This window comes from Taeniopygia guttata, chromosome 13 (genome assembly GCF_048771995.1).
Source record: "Taeniopygia guttata chromosome 13, bTaeGut7.mat, whole genome shotgun sequence".
NCBI classification, from domain to species: Eukaryota; Metazoa; Chordata; class Aves; order Passeriformes; family Estrildidae; genus Taeniopygia; species Taeniopygia guttata.
This window is the reverse complement of record NC_133038.1, coordinates 7,543,297-7,558,795: the sequence shown is the minus strand read 5'-3', so window position 1 is coordinate 7,558,795 and position 15,499 is coordinate 7,543,297. Positions and strand designations below refer to the sequence as shown.

At 49.2% G+C, this 15,499-nt stretch overlaps 1 protein-coding gene across 1 annotated transcript; it reads right to left on the bottom strand.

The window, feature by feature from the left end:
- Positions 1-704: 704 nt before the first annotated feature.
- FAF2 (Fas associated factor family member 2) lies at positions 705-15,499 on the bottom strand. Its single transcript, XM_002197429.7, has 11 exons — positions 14,728-15,499; positions 8,914-8,982; positions 8,377-8,511; positions 7,829-7,905; positions 6,537-6,675; positions 5,188-5,273; positions 5,016-5,107; positions 3,439-3,616; positions 2,406-2,577; positions 2,082-2,225; positions 705-1,517 (listed from the first exon to the last, which is right to left on the bottom strand). The coding sequence occupies exons 1-11, from the start codon at positions 14,788-14,790 to the stop codon at positions 1,335-1,337; spliced, it is 1,338 nt and encodes a 445-aa protein (XP_002197465.1). The 5' UTR covers positions 14,791-15,499; the 3' UTR covers positions 705-1,334.

The following is a 15,499-nucleotide window of genomic DNA, read 5'->3' as shown; positions in this document are numbered from 1 at the left end:
GGGCCTCAGGGTGGGAGCAGGGACTGGTTGGAGGCTTTGCCCCAGCAGGATCTGGTTTTGAGCAGCACCACACAGCCCGTCCTTCTCACCTAGCGACCCCTCACAGCTTGCACAGAGAAGGGAAAGTGCCCCTGGCTGCTGTCCCGGGACAGCAGAGCTCCCTGGGCAGCTCCAGCCACAGCAGTGGGACACCTTCCACCTCTCTTCCATCCCAACCCTCCAGCATTCCCATGCTGGGCCAGGGAAGAGGAAATCCCTGTGCTCCTGCCCATGGCAAGGGGGTGGAGCGAGGTGTGCTTTGTGATTCCTTCCACCCCCAACCATTCCTGGCTCCAGAACAGGTCAGTGCAGGAACAGGCTGCTGGCACTGCCTGTGGGCAGCTGCTGGCACAGCTCCACAGCCTCGGCCGAGCCTCTGCAGGGCCCAGCCTTACACTCACCTCCCACACCTTTTCCACCTGACCCAGCCCCACCAGCTCCTGCTCTCCCCGAGCCCAGCCTGGTGCCACAGGAGGCGGCACAGCAGCAGCCCCAGCCCTGCCATCCCCCGCGCTGGGCACGGCCTCCTCTCACACAACAGCTCCAGTGGCACCAAATCACCATGGGAGAGCAGGAACTGAGTGCACCCACACTTCTGGGAGCCACAAGTCCCAGAGCAGCTCAGCCCCTCCCTGGGGCACGGGCAGAAAGCATCAGCACAGACATGCTAGAGGCAGAGTTTATTACACTACGCAGGCTAAGAACCCTGGGCAAGGCCCCACATGGGTAAGAATCGAACCAGCTCTTTATCAAAAAGTTAATACTATAGTCAACCCCAATCTCCTTTGGTCATTACAAAGCAAGAGAAATATTAAAAGAACAGTATTTATACACAGAGGGAAGCTGAAGAGAGTCTGTCCAGCCCTTTCCCCCCACCCCAATCCCAGCACGTTCCGGTGCTCGGTCTTGTGTCTCTCAGGAGCAGCAGAGTATCAAATCTTCACGAGATGTTGGGTTGCTGGGGTTTTATTATTATTGTCATCAATAAAAGCAATAATTACCAAGAGCTGCCATTCCTGTTCCTCCCCAGGGAGGGCAGAGGGGCAACACCAGCTCCCCCTGCGTGCCCCCCGGTGCAGGGGATGGCCGTGCGCACGCGTCCTCTCGCCAGCGCACACACGCAGCACAGCTGGCACAGGCCATGTGGTCTCTGATCCCTCGTTTGTACGCAGTCTTTTAAAAAAAATATTGTATTATAATAATAATATGAATTTCTCTTTCCGTTTTGTGTCTTCTGGAAAAAAAAAAAAAAAACGAAACAACAAAACCAACAAAAACAAAACCAAAAAGAAGTGTCAATCGTCCGTGAGGTCCTGCACAAAGAGGACTTCCGTGTGGCTGAGTCCGGCCTCCTGCAGCGTGGGGGGGTTGGGCCACTCCTCTGTAGGGAGGCAGGGCAGGACACGGCGAGGGAAATTGGCCTCAATCTGGAACTTCTCAGGGCTTTCTTTCAAGGAGAACAGGAAGTCGTGGATCACCTGGAAAAGAAGCACAGAAATAACTGCCAGCTGGGGGAGCAGTGACACAGCCAGAGCAAATCCCTGGCACGTCGCGGGGAAGGCTCCCAAATTTGCACCATCACTGCACTGTAGAGCCGAGACAGCCATTTCCTTGGAACACATGAACCCGGGCTTGGTGCAGAGCACTGAGGAGAACAGACACTGTTTCTGACTCTTCCTACACCTTTAGTTCATAGGGAGCAGTGGAATTATAATAGAATATATATATTTGATATAATTATAGAATGTTCAGGGTTAGAAGGGACTTTTAAAGATCATCTAGTCCCACTCTGCCCTGTCATGGGCAGAGACAACTTCCAGCTTTTCAGGAAGCAAAGGAAGCTTCTTCCATTTTCTCTCCTCTTCCAAGCTGGTGGAACCAGGCCCCACAGCACTCTCCTTACCAAGGAGCAGCTCTGCCTGCCAAGGCTCTCAGCAAAGGTCACCATTTGGCAAGTCCAAGTGGAAAAAGCTTTGCTGAGCCACCTGCAAGTCTCCTCACCCCTTGCCCTGGAAGGCCCCTGAGCTCTGCCCCAAGCTCACCGTCAGTGACTGTGTGAAGTGGAATCGCCGCTCCACTCTGGAATCGTTAGGCAGCTTGAAAATGATCTTGACGCTCTCTGGGTCGTCGGGATGCGGTTCTGGAGGAAGGCATTCCGACTTCCTCTCCTTCTCCTCCTGCAGGGTCTGCAAGGCAAGGAGGGAGCAGGAGCAATGGCTGTGCACTCAGCTGAGTTCCCTTTGGCCTGTCCTCTGCAGCACAGCTGCTCCGGGAGCCTCAAAGGATGCTCAAGCCCCATGCAAGACCAGCAATTCCTACTGCAGGCCAGGACACTGCAGCCCCTCCTGCAATCCCTCTGCTCTCACCTGTCGCCGCCTCTCCTCTGCCAGTTTTTGCTGCTGCACTTCCTCCTCCTTCTTCTTCTTCCTCTCCCTTTCCTCCTTCTTCTTGCGCTCCTTTTCCTGGTCCGCACGCAAGGATGCCAGATACGCCTCGTCCTGCTGCTGCCTCAGGACTTGGGTTTGGTTCCTCTCTTCCCTGCAACACGAGTGGAAGTGGTCAGGGCTGACAGGCCCTAAGGTGAGGGGATGGCAGGCTGAGGGCAGACCCAAGGGTGCAGGGTACCACAAGCTCCCAAAAGGCCAAGCCAGGTCCCCACAGTCCCTCACAATCAAACTGCTTTGCAAGGGTGGGTAGAACTGAACTTAAAAGGCTTCTGAACCCCTGTAGCTTGACAGAGCTGACAGACAGCACATGAACAGTGCCCAGGATTCCTGCCTCATACTTGAGACTCTTCCTGGTTTCATCTCCTTCAGGTAACTCCTTGCACATTTCATACACTGGAACGTGTTACTGGGTCCTCACACAGAGTGTGGCGCACAGGAGGGACAGACAAAAAGTTAAATGGTAGGATCCTGTTTTGGATGCAACCTGTACATCCCTACGAGTCACCAGGGACTTGTGAGGCCCCACCAGAAAAGCAGCCAGAACTCAACACAGCCAGTCCAGGCAGCAGCACACAGGCACCAGCTGGCTGTGGACAGCAGCTCTCCTGCCTGCAATGCCTTTGTTCCCACTTGGATCCTACTGGCTATTGCTCAAGTTCTCCCTGCAGAGCTCCAGCATGCCAAAGGTGTGCTCCAATTGCAGAGAACAGAGTACTCACATCCACCTTTCAGTGGTGGCATTGTGTGTGCAACACATCTGTCTCCCTGGCTATAAGATGGCCTGAATGTATGGACTGATGATCCCCCTGGTGAGAGGAGAGCCCGTGGGCTGTGTCACAGAACCAGAGGTGCTGAGCTGTGTGCCTACCCACGGTGTCTGGAGGGAGGCAGGGGACAGAGCAGAGCCTGCCTCAACACGGTGTGTGTTACTGGAGCTCTGGTCCCACCCTACCTCTCCAGGCGCTCGGACACCAGGTATGTCTGGTTGGCGTCCATGATGAACATCAGCTGGTTGATGAGGTCATCAGCCTGGATGAGCCCTTCCAGCCGCCCGACCACCGTCATCCTGCGGTCCTTGAGCATGATCACGGCCAGGAACGGGTACGTGTTCTCCCGCAGGGCCTGCGACACTACAACAGGCACAGGTGTCACCACCCGTCCACAGGGGCCACCAAGGGTACAGCACAAATGTTCCCCACCACTAAAGGCCAAGGAAAGCACCTTCCCCAGACATTCTCTCTTCCAAGGCAAAAAAGGCCTCAGGCTCCATTTTGAAAATTAAATCCTGTAAGTTAGCAAAGGGAGGAAATGGCTTTGGGAGCACAAAGACTGATGGGAAAAAAAACAAGCTTTCAAGTAACCAAAAGAGGCTCTTTTAACTCAAGCAGGAAGGAAGTAAATGCCTCTGAATGTCCATTCAAAATGGGACAAAGCCATGGGTTTAAACTGCAGGAAGAGAAACACAGGACAAACACATGGAAACACTTGCTCAGGTGATTGGAGATGGTTGGACTCGGAAGAAACTGTCATGGGGGAGATGGCAGTATGCCCACATTGAACATTTCTGAAGAAATTTAGGTTGGCTTTGCTGGAGACAGGCTCTGTCTGAAGCAGGGAATGGAAGAGATGATGTGCTTAAGTTACTGTTCATGTATGGCTGTTGATCCCCTCCTTAAAATACATGGTACATCATGCAACTTGGAGCCTCTGTAGCCAGTGGAGCCCCCCAAACAAAATCAGAGCAGCTCAGGGATTAAATGGAAGGCCATGACCCCTTCCAGCTCTGCTTCCCAGGCTGTGACTCCAAAGCACTGCAGCAACGAAATAGGAATAAACCAAAGACTGTCTCCTCAGAGAGATGTTCTCTCAAGTTGTTGATAATTGCGAGCAGAACTGTGGAGCCAAGAGTGACCCAAATGCAGCATTTTCCTGACCATGAAACAGAAATGGTGGAAACAACACAGGAGCCACGAACAGAACTTTGGGAAAAGGCTCCACTTGCAGCAAATTTTTACCAAACTGCTGTCTGGCCAGGTATGAACAGCTCTCAAACACTGTGGGCTTTTGAGGAGACAGAGATTGGGTGTGGATTAAGGTGACTGTCTCAGAAAGGGAAAGAATGCACCTAACAAGTCCTTCCTGGCCTCAGGCATCACAGGAGCCAGTGTTAAGGACAGATCTAGTTGGATACTTGTTTCTCCACTCAATTTATCCCCAGGACACTCCCACAAACTCCCACTGCCAAAACACTGAAAACATCCTAAATGCCCACAGCATTGAGCACAGAATTACAACTGCCCAGAAACACACAGAATGATGGAGGTGAAGATCAGAATGTATTTCCTTGGCATCCAAACCTTTTGAGATCTCCCAGGAAACCACATATATTTCCCCATACAATCCTGAAATCTGTTGTATTTTGTGCAAGTAAACAAGAGAAGTGTTTCACTTGTGTAAATTTGTCAAGTAGCATCTGCTTTGTTCCAGAGACAGGAGGGGACAGGTAAAGCCCAGAACAGACACACTCACCTCTGTATCCCTCTGGTTTATTGGTTGAGCAAGCCCAGAAAAGCATTCTAGTGTTGATGAGGGTGATGACCTCAGGTGCACACAGTGTATTGCTGGGGGATGAGAAGAAACCATGTGAGGGACGCTGCATTTCAAATGCAAAGACAACTATTTGGGAAATTCTCCTACCTACCGGCAGAACTCATCTGTGTCTTGGTGGTCATCTCCATGAAGATAAACCAACAGGAAGCGCAGCTCCCGCTTGGCATCGTTCAGTGCCTTGGCATAAGAGCAGAGAAGGTAAAGTTACTTGGTCTCTGGGCAAGGGGAATGCAGCACCCACAAGGCCTGTGTGACCCAGGCCATTACTCTGCACTAGAGTGGCTTTAGTGAAGCAGCAGTGGAGGATGAACCTGTCAGACCTTCTAAACAAGCCTTTATGTAAGAGGGCTACAGTGGTGCTCTCTCATAGCCTCTCGGGATGTGGCTTTGGGGAGCACAGAACTCAGAGGGAAACTGGGCAGGCAATGACATGGGCTGACACTTCAGCTGCTTCACCAGACTCAGCTAGCAGTGAAGAACCTCCTTCAGCCCTTGGACTTACAGTGGCCAAGGCTGAGCTTTCCCTCGAGCCTGCACAGGACACAATCTTCAGATCACACCAAATGAAAATTCTATTAAAACAGGTAATAAATAATGCTGCAGGCCCCCCAAAAACCAGACAACAAAGAATCGCTTCCTTTGCACATCTATAGTGTCTGGATTCCATCCACCCAAGAGTTTTTTTAACAAGACCACAGGATAAGTGCACAATATGCTTCCTGTTTTACTGGCACTGAGATTTGGTAGCCTAACCATCCCACAATTACTTGAGTCTGGATTCCAGGAATGACAGAGGAGCCTCAAAGAGCTGCAGAGGCGGCGAGCTCCATCACTGTGCAGTGTGGAGCACACAGGCACTGACACTTTTTCCCCAGGCACTTGGGAAGCAGTGCTGATCCAGCTGTCTGACGGGATGCCCTGCAGGAGACCCTTCCCTTGGCCAGGCTGAGAGAAGCTGTGCAAAAGGCAGTGTCCATGGGGATATTCCTCTTCTACAGAGAGCCCCCTCAGATTTGATATATGGAACACTCGCCTCAGTTTCTCAGGGGCTCCCTCTCAATTTTGAGGCCCTTAAATTACATTGTGATACAAGCCCAGGCAGTTAATCCCAATTTGGTGAACAGAGGGACAGACTCTGGCACAGCACACCAGTTTATAAAAACAAAGGCAGGATTGCAAAGGAAAGCTGTCGGCTACAGAGTCACACAGACGGTTGAGGAACAGCCAGAGTAGCTTTGCTTTCCAACTTTGCAGGCTTGGCAAATCATCAAGCCTGGCAGACACTGGTTTCCCAATACACTTGTTCACTAGCTCTCCATTACCCCGTTAAGAAAGTTTGGGGATAAATTCTGGGCTTGTAGATGAAAAGCAATTTTGCCGTGATACCATGTGGCAAAATCACCACTCCCCAGGATCTAGGCACCAACACATGACACTGACCTGGCTGTAAGTTCCCTGGTAGAAGACAGGGTGTATCCTCCCATATTTTTCCTCAAACATATGAATAAACGAAATAATGTCACCCACTGGATCGGTGACCCGACTACGAGGATCAGGGCGTATAAAACGCAGAGCAAACCTAGGAAGGAAGCAAAGGACACTGGAAATTCAGCTCACTGACTTCCTGAGGCACAGGTTTTCTTTTCTACAGATAGTCACTGCGATTCATAAAGAGGAAAAAAGTCATAGCTGAGACCCTTGAACATTTATAATCTGAACTAAACTGACATCCGCTCCAAACTGATACCACTGCTGCAGAACCGAGCCCCAGTGAAGATTCATCTCATGCCAGGGATCAGTAAGGATCCAAATTCTGTGTGATTAAACAGTTTCAGCTTCCTCTGAAGCATCAAGCATAAGCCACACCAACAGTAGGAGGTTTGAAGAATTTAGTCAAAGATGGGCTGTTAAAAGCCCCACAGTTTTGTCCCGATAACTTTGAAAACTGCATTTCTGCTAATCCAGAACTAACAATTCCAATGTACAAAGAGTTTCAGAAAGAGAACATTACACTACGACTCCTGTGAAGCTGTCATTCCTCTGAAGCTGAAAAAGCTTCACTGCAAGGCAGATATCAGTGTTGTTTAGTTCTACTAATGCACAGAAGATACACTGAACTTTGGAAATGTCTTTAATGGGAAAAAAAAAGGTAATACAAAAAGGAAAAGTGCCAAACCAGGGCAGGTGGCAGGACTGCTGGCTATTTACCACCACCACTATTCCCTTTTCCCTCTATCAGTGCTGTAAAGGAGACAAGGAGAATTAGTGCTGTGGGGCAGTAAAGGGAGAAGAGTCAATAGACACCAAAGAGAATAAAGCAGAGGTGGTTACAGTTTGGGTTTTGCCAAATAACATCCAGCAATTAGGGTAGGTTAACCTGTGGCCCACCCCAATGGGACATGATTCTGATGTTTGTCCAAGAATACCAAACAGCTGGACACTGCTTTGCAACCACTTTGTGTGGCACTCAGACTGTAAAGCTGAGTGGAGCTAGAGATCAAATTGAACACTTCATTTACAGAGCTGCAAGGTGCTCTTTTTCTCTGAAACAAGATTTATTTCTTACTAAATAGAATAGGAACTTTACAAGGCTACAGATAATACCAGTTAAGCAAACAAATGGAAAATCTGCCATGTGGCTTAAAGATCTAAGTGACAGAGATCCAGCCAAATCCCAGCTAGTGTGTTCCCTGATGCAGTCAATAAGTGAGTCAGCACAAACAAGGACTTACCTAAATATATCAAGTAACGTGTAATAGGTAAATCGGAATGGAAGCATTATGAAGTAGTAACCCCATCCTAATAGCCCCTGCAATTACAAATACAGAATTAATTTTCTTAACTATACAAAAAGACTAACAGATTCAAATATTACAGGTGCTTGTTCAAATTTGTTTGTAAAACATTAATGAAAGTAATTGATACTGTGTTCTAGTTAATACACATTTAAAGGGGGCTCTTAAAAGGAAAACATTATCACTGCCACATGGAGGGGACAGTTTTTTGTTCCAATTCAACTGAGCAAAAGGTTTTACTACACCACAGCAAGACAGGCTTTGACAAAAAAAAGTCCTCATACTGTGAATCACAGCATGGAGAGAATCTCCACAGCAGTAACAGAAACTGAAGGAATAGGTCTACATTTTGTTTTTGTAAGATAAAATATTTAGAAAGGAGATAACAGCATACAAAGAAAACAATTTCTTTCCCTGCTTGCAAGTTCTGTATTCATAGAGAGTCAGGCAAGAAGCAGGACAAAATCCACTGTAAGATAACTTGCCCTTGGCTGTGGCCTTGAGACAACGTAGCTGTAGATCCTGTGGTCAGCTGTATTGACCTGCAACGGCCGCAGTGGAGGAGGATTAAAGACACTTGGGACACCCTCTTGCTCGTTCAGTCGGTCCTGCACAGCTGCCTTTGACATAAGAAAGAGCAAAGGGAGGTTTCAGGCATCTTATGGTTTTTATACTTGGGACAGTGACAGTGGGTATTACTTGTCCACAGCCCCAGGGCACTGGATGAGCACAACTCCTGACAAGCAGCAACCACCAGTGCTCTTTTCCATGGAAAGCCTTCTCCATGGCAGCCAGCACACAGGCTCCATGGGAGGCCACATGGTGTGCCAGTCAAGGGCTTGTTCAGAGCCATAATGACTCTGCTGTGTTTGGTTTGAGAGGTGTGGAGATACAGCTCTAAAGAGCTACTTGGGTAAATCCAGGGGGGGACAGAATAATCTTACTGGTAGGGACCCCCTTCCCACAGAGGGCTGCATTTAACCCAGGTACTTGGAAACTGCTACAAGCATTCTCAGTGGTACCTCTATGTTCCAGTTGTGCTGCTCCAGTGTGTGGCGACATTGGTCCATGGACTCTATGCCAGTCAAGTCCTAAAGAAGGAGAATAAAAGCAGATGAGTGCCAGGAAGGGCTGCATTTTGACTGCTCTTAATGCAGGAACACAAATGGGAGTTACCAGAGCACATTATCACAACGCTCATTTTTTAAGTGCCCAGCTCTGAGATTAGGAACAGAATGACCCAAGGCCTCAAACAGGCCTTTGCACCCTTCCAGCACCAGCCAACTCCCAGCGTGCCCAAGGTCTGTCACTACAACAGCACTCAGCACAGTCAAGAGTTTAACACAATACTGCCCACAGGCTTCACTCTGAAAAGATGCGCCAGGCCAATGACCTCAAACATCATCTTGAACTGAAAATACAGACAAAGCATTTCTGAAAACTCAAGATGACTGTTACTCCACTCACCGCCAGCATAAACAGAAACTAAAACCACAATAAGCCAGGCATTACTGAAGGTGATGTTCCCAGCACCACAGAGGAAGTAAAAAAAGTATAATAAACACTGTAGTAAAAAAAGCAGGAACAGTCCAACACAGGCCTGAAATAGAAAACAGTCCAAACACCCTGGCGAACCTCAAAGCCACTGGGCATATTTTAGCCCTGTGCCAATCAGAATTTCTGCACAGGAGATCAAACAATCATGTCTGTTTTTACAGGAAGCTACATGACTACCTCCTGAACAGAGACAAACGTTTGCTGAAGGGAACACCCCTGTCACTATGTGACAGAAACATCTCTCCCCATTGCACTTGCTTTAAGGTCTGAGCAGATGTATTCCTTGCTTCCTTGAAAAGCCCCTGACGCACTCCTGACAGGCTGACCAGTTAAGAATGCACTGAATTGTTTTTTTACTGGAGAAGGATGGTGCATCTATTCCCCTCCCTGCCCCCATTCATACATTCCACATGCCATTTCCACCCGAGTAACAAACACTGTGGACAAATGCCCTATTCAGTCTCTGGGCTCAGTTCAAACTTTTCAGCATTTCTTGGCTTCTTTCTCATTAAGTCTCCAGATCATCACCTTCTCTCCAATCTACTGGGCAAAACCCATTTTCTTTCTGCTGCACAGAACCAATCAGACTGTTTAAAGCATTGTGACTGTAGAACTTCAGGAAAAAAAAGCACTTCAAGTCGCTGTTCAGTGGTGTATAAATATTTATTAAAAAGTAAGTCTGCCGCAAGCCTCGCAAGGGAATACTGCAGAATTGGATTTCATAGAAAAAAATAAAGCTCAGTGAACTCAGCTGTTGCTGCTAGAATATCTTTAATTATCACTCAGTTTCATAATTTAATGTTTAAGTTTAGCTATCTTTCTTTAAAATGTGCTTCACAGAGTAAAATTTAAGGTTTGTAGTCTGAATTGATTTTTTATTTATTTTTTATTCCATTTATTTTGCTTTCTGAACCTGAATTTTTTTTTCAACCTGAATTCCTACAGCAGGCACTTAATTGTCTTTTTATAAAGGACACCATTAAAGGCACCTGCAATCTACTCAATTAATTGATTTTACAGTGGAGTCACAATGTGTTTATTCCAGAGCCCTGAAAATCTTCTGATCACCACTCCTCAATACCCTTGAAATTCTGCTGGTGTTTACAAGATTCAGAAACTTATTTACACCTTTGTCTGTAAATGCCTGGATTATCTGTGAGCACTAAGAATATTCCCTCCTTCTTAAATTATGCAAAATTCTTCTGCAGTTTTAGGTCAGAAAGCAGCAGAGCTATCAACAAGCATTTAATGAGCACTGAATCACTGCAGCATTTGCAAGACCCAAGTTCCACAAAGACACCAGAGACAGCCAACTTCACCCCTCCTGACCACCACCACAGTGACAGGCAGCTCCAGTAACTTCTCAGTCTTCTACATGAGCTCTCCAGGGAGGTAAATTTGCTTTTATTTCTTTTTCCTCAGCATCCTAATTCAGCTGCTCTCAACTCAAACCAGAAGTGACAAAGCCACTCCAAGCAGCACAGTGCCAAGCGGTCCCACCACTTGTCTGATCAATGAGGCTTCACGATTAAACATTGCAGAAAAAGCTGCCTGGCAAAGGCAGCTTTTAACACTCAACACCTTGCTGCCTGTTAGTCTGGTGTGCTCCACTGGATACATCACAGCTCCACCACGTTCTGCAGACAAACCAGGCTTCAGAATGTCCCACGCCCGATGTAAGGAATGGCAGGACCACAGTTCAACCGCCACTCCAGACAACTCTTGCTGGCAAACACTGATACTGGTCATTATCACCCTCATGACATTCCTATGGCCCCTGCTTCACCAAGTCATGGAACAGAGCAGAAACTTGAAACTCCACATTATTTCCACTGCCTCAGCATCTCTTACACATGGCACACCAGCACATTCTTAGCACCATCAGGGCTAAGAGAATAACCAGCATCTTCAACTGTTGCTGTTCTGATCCCTTATCAGCTGCGTTTAAGAGCATGGATCTTACAGAAAGAAGTAGTCAAAATTAGTCCAGCACTCTCAAACCTTCAAATAAATCCAAGCTCAACATAGCGGCCAGTATTTCAAAAAACAAAATATTAAATTCCACAAATGCCAGAAAAGTTCAATAGTGGCTTCTCAACCACAAAGCAAGAGTGTTATTGTAAAGCATAAGGAAGCTTTTGCTGGAGGTAATTATTAGTATTTCTCACCTTTGAGACTGCTCAGAATCCTCTCAATACTGAAGTAGTGGAAAGTACAATTTCATGCTTCAAAAGGAGAAGGAATACCCCTGAGTGGACAAAGGTTGTAAAGTGGACTTACGAAACCGTTGCCTCTACAGATATGCTCTGATGTTGAAACACGGCACAGGAGATGCAAATCCACAGGACTAACTGGCATTGCTCTTACTTCCCAACCCACTGCCAAATTCCAGAGAATTACTTTCCAAGGGTAAAGAACATCTGAGTTCTAACTGGAAAAATGCCTTAACCAAGAGTTTCTCATTGCATATTACAGCAAATGCCTTTCTGAGGGTTTTGATGGATACGCTGAGTGGGAAAGCTGCCTGGAATTTCATGTTTCCTCCTTCCCCTAAATCAGTCACATCCAGCCTTGAGCATTCTGTTTTCCCCAGCTGAAATCAGAGATTATATGAGTGCCAACTCTCTTGCAAATAACACTCCATTACATTACATTAGCATATTACAATATCAGACATCAGCCCAAGTGTAATGGGCACAGATCAATATCCAGATCCTACAAAAGCTGCTCTGCTGTTTCTTCCATCTCCCAAATGAATCACATCTCCACAGCTTTCCTAAACTGTTGATGGCAAACTTCTCTCTCCAAATGTCAGGACAGTGGGGTCTTGACAGATGAAAAATTTAGATGCTTTTATTCTCTTACATTATTAGCCAGTTCTCTGGCAGTAAATGAGAGGCTGAAAGCACACAAGAGGCTTTGTTGCTTTCATTTCAAGTTTATCCCAGTTCTCTCTACTGACTTTTTTTCCTTTACTAACCTGCCCCAGCATGGTGCAGAGAGCTGCTCCGTTCCAGCCCTGCCCACAAGAAGGAAGCTGCTGGTTTCAGCATTCTGCCAGCAAAGCTGTTTGTATGAGCACTACAGAACCCACCAAACATCAGTGGGATTAATGCAGAGAGGACACTAACACAGCCCTGTGCCAGGACAGGACAGCACACTCCCCTCTGCCTGGAAAGGTGCACTCTCCAGCAGAAGTGAAGCAGTTTATGGCAACAGCATCTTCACCCCAACCAGCTTTTTGCTAGGTGAACAGCAGTCCTTGCTCAGTGCTTCCCTTCCTTTGGCTCTCTATTTCACTGAGGGCTTTCTACAATTCCTTACCTCATCCTGGTCATCCTGCCTTCTTTCCTGGTCTGCTCTGCTGCTCTGTTCACAGTGCAGTGGGATACAACCTTCTGTGGAAGTGCAATGCTCTGTCACCATGGAATGCTGTACAGCCTACTTAGGATGGCACATCACAAAGTGTGAAATTATCCTTAAAAACAATGAAGTGTTCCCTGCAAACTCAGCAGGGATCCCTGAAGGCTTTCCAAGCTGACTTGTAGCAATGTACAAATTATTTTAATGACACTTACCTAATCTCTTCAAACACCTCATTTTTCCTATTGGAGTCTGAGAAAAAAATCTCTTCCAAGTGGACTGATTGACTTTTGAGGAAGCAGCAGGACTCACACCCGAGCCCTTCTCAGCTGGATGTGACATATCAGAGGAGAAGGAATCGCCAGTGGGGTCTGTCATTAGCCCTGGAGAAAGCTGATCCAACACACCCCAGGAGGCAGAAGAGGGAGGATCCTGGCTGGTATCCAAGCCTTCTGGACCACAGCTTTCACATCTGGCTCTGCACAGCAGTGGTCTAACTGAAAAAATTTATCCCCTTTACAGCCTGAGGAGTGTTTCCCTGTGCCTCAAACCAGAGCTTGACAGGAAGCTGGACTAAAGCATGAATCCCTCCTGGTTCCCTGGCAGCCCTCTGTCCATGGCAACACCAGGTGGCATCAGGAAACAGGATTATTTCACTTCACAGCTACCCACAGGGGTTTGAAAACAGCAGCAGAGGCAGCAGTGAGAGCAGCTGGTCCTACCTGGCCAGAGCAAGCAGATGAGCAAGAACCAGGATATCTCCCAGCAAGAGAATGGGACATTTATATGTGCAAAACCCTCACCTACTCACCAGGCAGCACAGGGACAGCAAAGGCTAGCACTGCTCTGTGCCTTTAGTCTGTGTTTAATCTGTCTGCCCAAACAGCTCCAGCTGCAGTAGACTTAGAGGGGACACCTGCAAAGCAAGTTTCCTCACGGGTCCAGTCACGGGAGGACACCTCAGCGCGGTGATTAAGTCAGGGGGCTGTGAATCAGGGGAAGGCTTGGGAAGCCAACGTGTGGAATGATGAACACCTGCACTGTCTCACCTGGGGAAGGCAGGGCCAGATGCCTCTGGAGTCCCTTTAAATCTACACTTACACCAAACTTCCAAGGTACATTCTTCAAAAAAGTAATGTAAAGCGACAAAAGCAGACAACGCACTCTTAAAAGTAATCATGGTATTTGTAAAAGAACTGCAATCCAAGGGATGCCACATGACGTCCTACAGCTCAGAAACAAACTCAAGACACCTGAAGGTAATTTTCATTGCTCAGCACATTTAGTTACTCATCACTGAGCAACCCTAAGAATTTCAGCTGCCCAGCACTGTTTTCTCCCCAAGAAACCACATCTTCAGTCTGTGTTTATGATCATTCATCTGCCACACAGCCCCAGGCTTCGCAAACCAAAGGTTAAGCGACCTTGCCTGCGTTGTGTAGCAGACACAGATTAGATCACTACAGTCTCCAGCGGCGTTACCCAATCGTGAGGGGCAGGGACTATGTGCCACAGCAACCCACTGGATAACTCTCCCGCGGTGCCAGGAAAGGCTCTCCAGCTACGACAAGGAAAATTTTCAGGCTAATTAAAATGGCCGGAATTTACCAAGGAGTTTCTCCTGCAAGGAGTTTACTGAGCAGCCTCCCCAGTTAGCGATGACAGAACATCGCCCCGACAAAGCCTTAGGGGCACGGAAATCTCACTCACCCCGGCCAGGACTAGGACCACAGCTGTCTCTCCTCTCACTGCCCCCTCATGCCCAGCTCGACACCCCGCTCCAGGACGGGCCCATCCAGCTCTGTGAGCCCCGTACCCCCCAGCGCCGGCGGGGCGGGCCCAGCTCAGCCCATTCCGTGTCCATGCACCGCCTCCCCCGCTCCCGCCGGCCAGCACGGCCCCCCGGGCCGTGGCACCTGGAACTGCAGCAGCTTCTCGGTCTGTTCCGCCGTCAGCTCCCGTTCCTCAGGCGCCGCCATTTTGCTGCCGCCTCTGACCCGCCGCTCCGTCACTCTCCGGAAGTGACGTCGCCCGCGCCCACTTCCAGCCCAGCGCCGCGGCCAATCGCTGTTTATCGGCCGCCGCCGGAACCGCTCGGCCGCATTCCGGACTGACCCGAAGCGCTCTGGGGCCTGTCCGGAGATGCCCGAATCCCATCGGCAGCGGTGGCCGCTCTCGGGTGTTCCCGGCGGGCACACGCAAAGTTCCGAAGTGTGCCGAGCACTGCTCGGGTGTTCCCGGCGGGCACACGTAAAGTTCCGAAGTGTGCCGAGCACCGCTCGGGTGTTCCCGCGGACACACGAGGGGTTCCGAAGCGTGCCAAGGGCTGCTCGGGTGTTCCCGGAACAGGCCGGGGATGAGCGGGCCTGAGCTCAAGGAGGGGGGGGGGGGGGGGGGGATATGAGCCGAAGACCCCCGGGGAACTGGCTGTGTTCCCGTCACCGCGGGGGCTGCCGTTCACCGAGTGGGTCCTGCCCGGGCACCTGCGGTCCCGCCGGGTGTGTCCTGCCCGCTACCTCCGGTCCCGCCGGGACGGTCCTGCCCGGCACCCCTCGTTCCGCTGGGCCGCCCGTGCGCCCGGCCCAAGATGGCGGCGGCCGCTAAGATGGAGGAGGCGGTGAGGGGTCCCCGCTCCCACCCGCAGCTACGAGCGCCCGCCTGAGGGGTCGGCGCGGCCAAACCGCGGCC

What these genes read in the sequence shown, in the direction of transcription:
- FAF2 (XM_002197429.7), bottom strand. Translation starts at nt 14,790, where the DNA reads ATGGCGGCGCCTGAGGAACGGGAGCTGACGGCGGAACAGACCGAGAAG. An exon ending in AGAAGCTGCTGCAGTTCCAG is followed by an intron (nt 8,983 to 14,727) that starts GTGCCACGGCCC and finishes CTCCTTCTTTAG; the next exon opens with GACTTGACTGGCATAGAGTC. An exon ending in GTGTCCGAGCGCCTGGAGAG is followed by an intron (nt 2,578 to 3,438) that starts GTAGGGTGGGAC and finishes CTCGTGTTGCAG; the next exon opens with GGAAGAGAGGAACCAAACCC.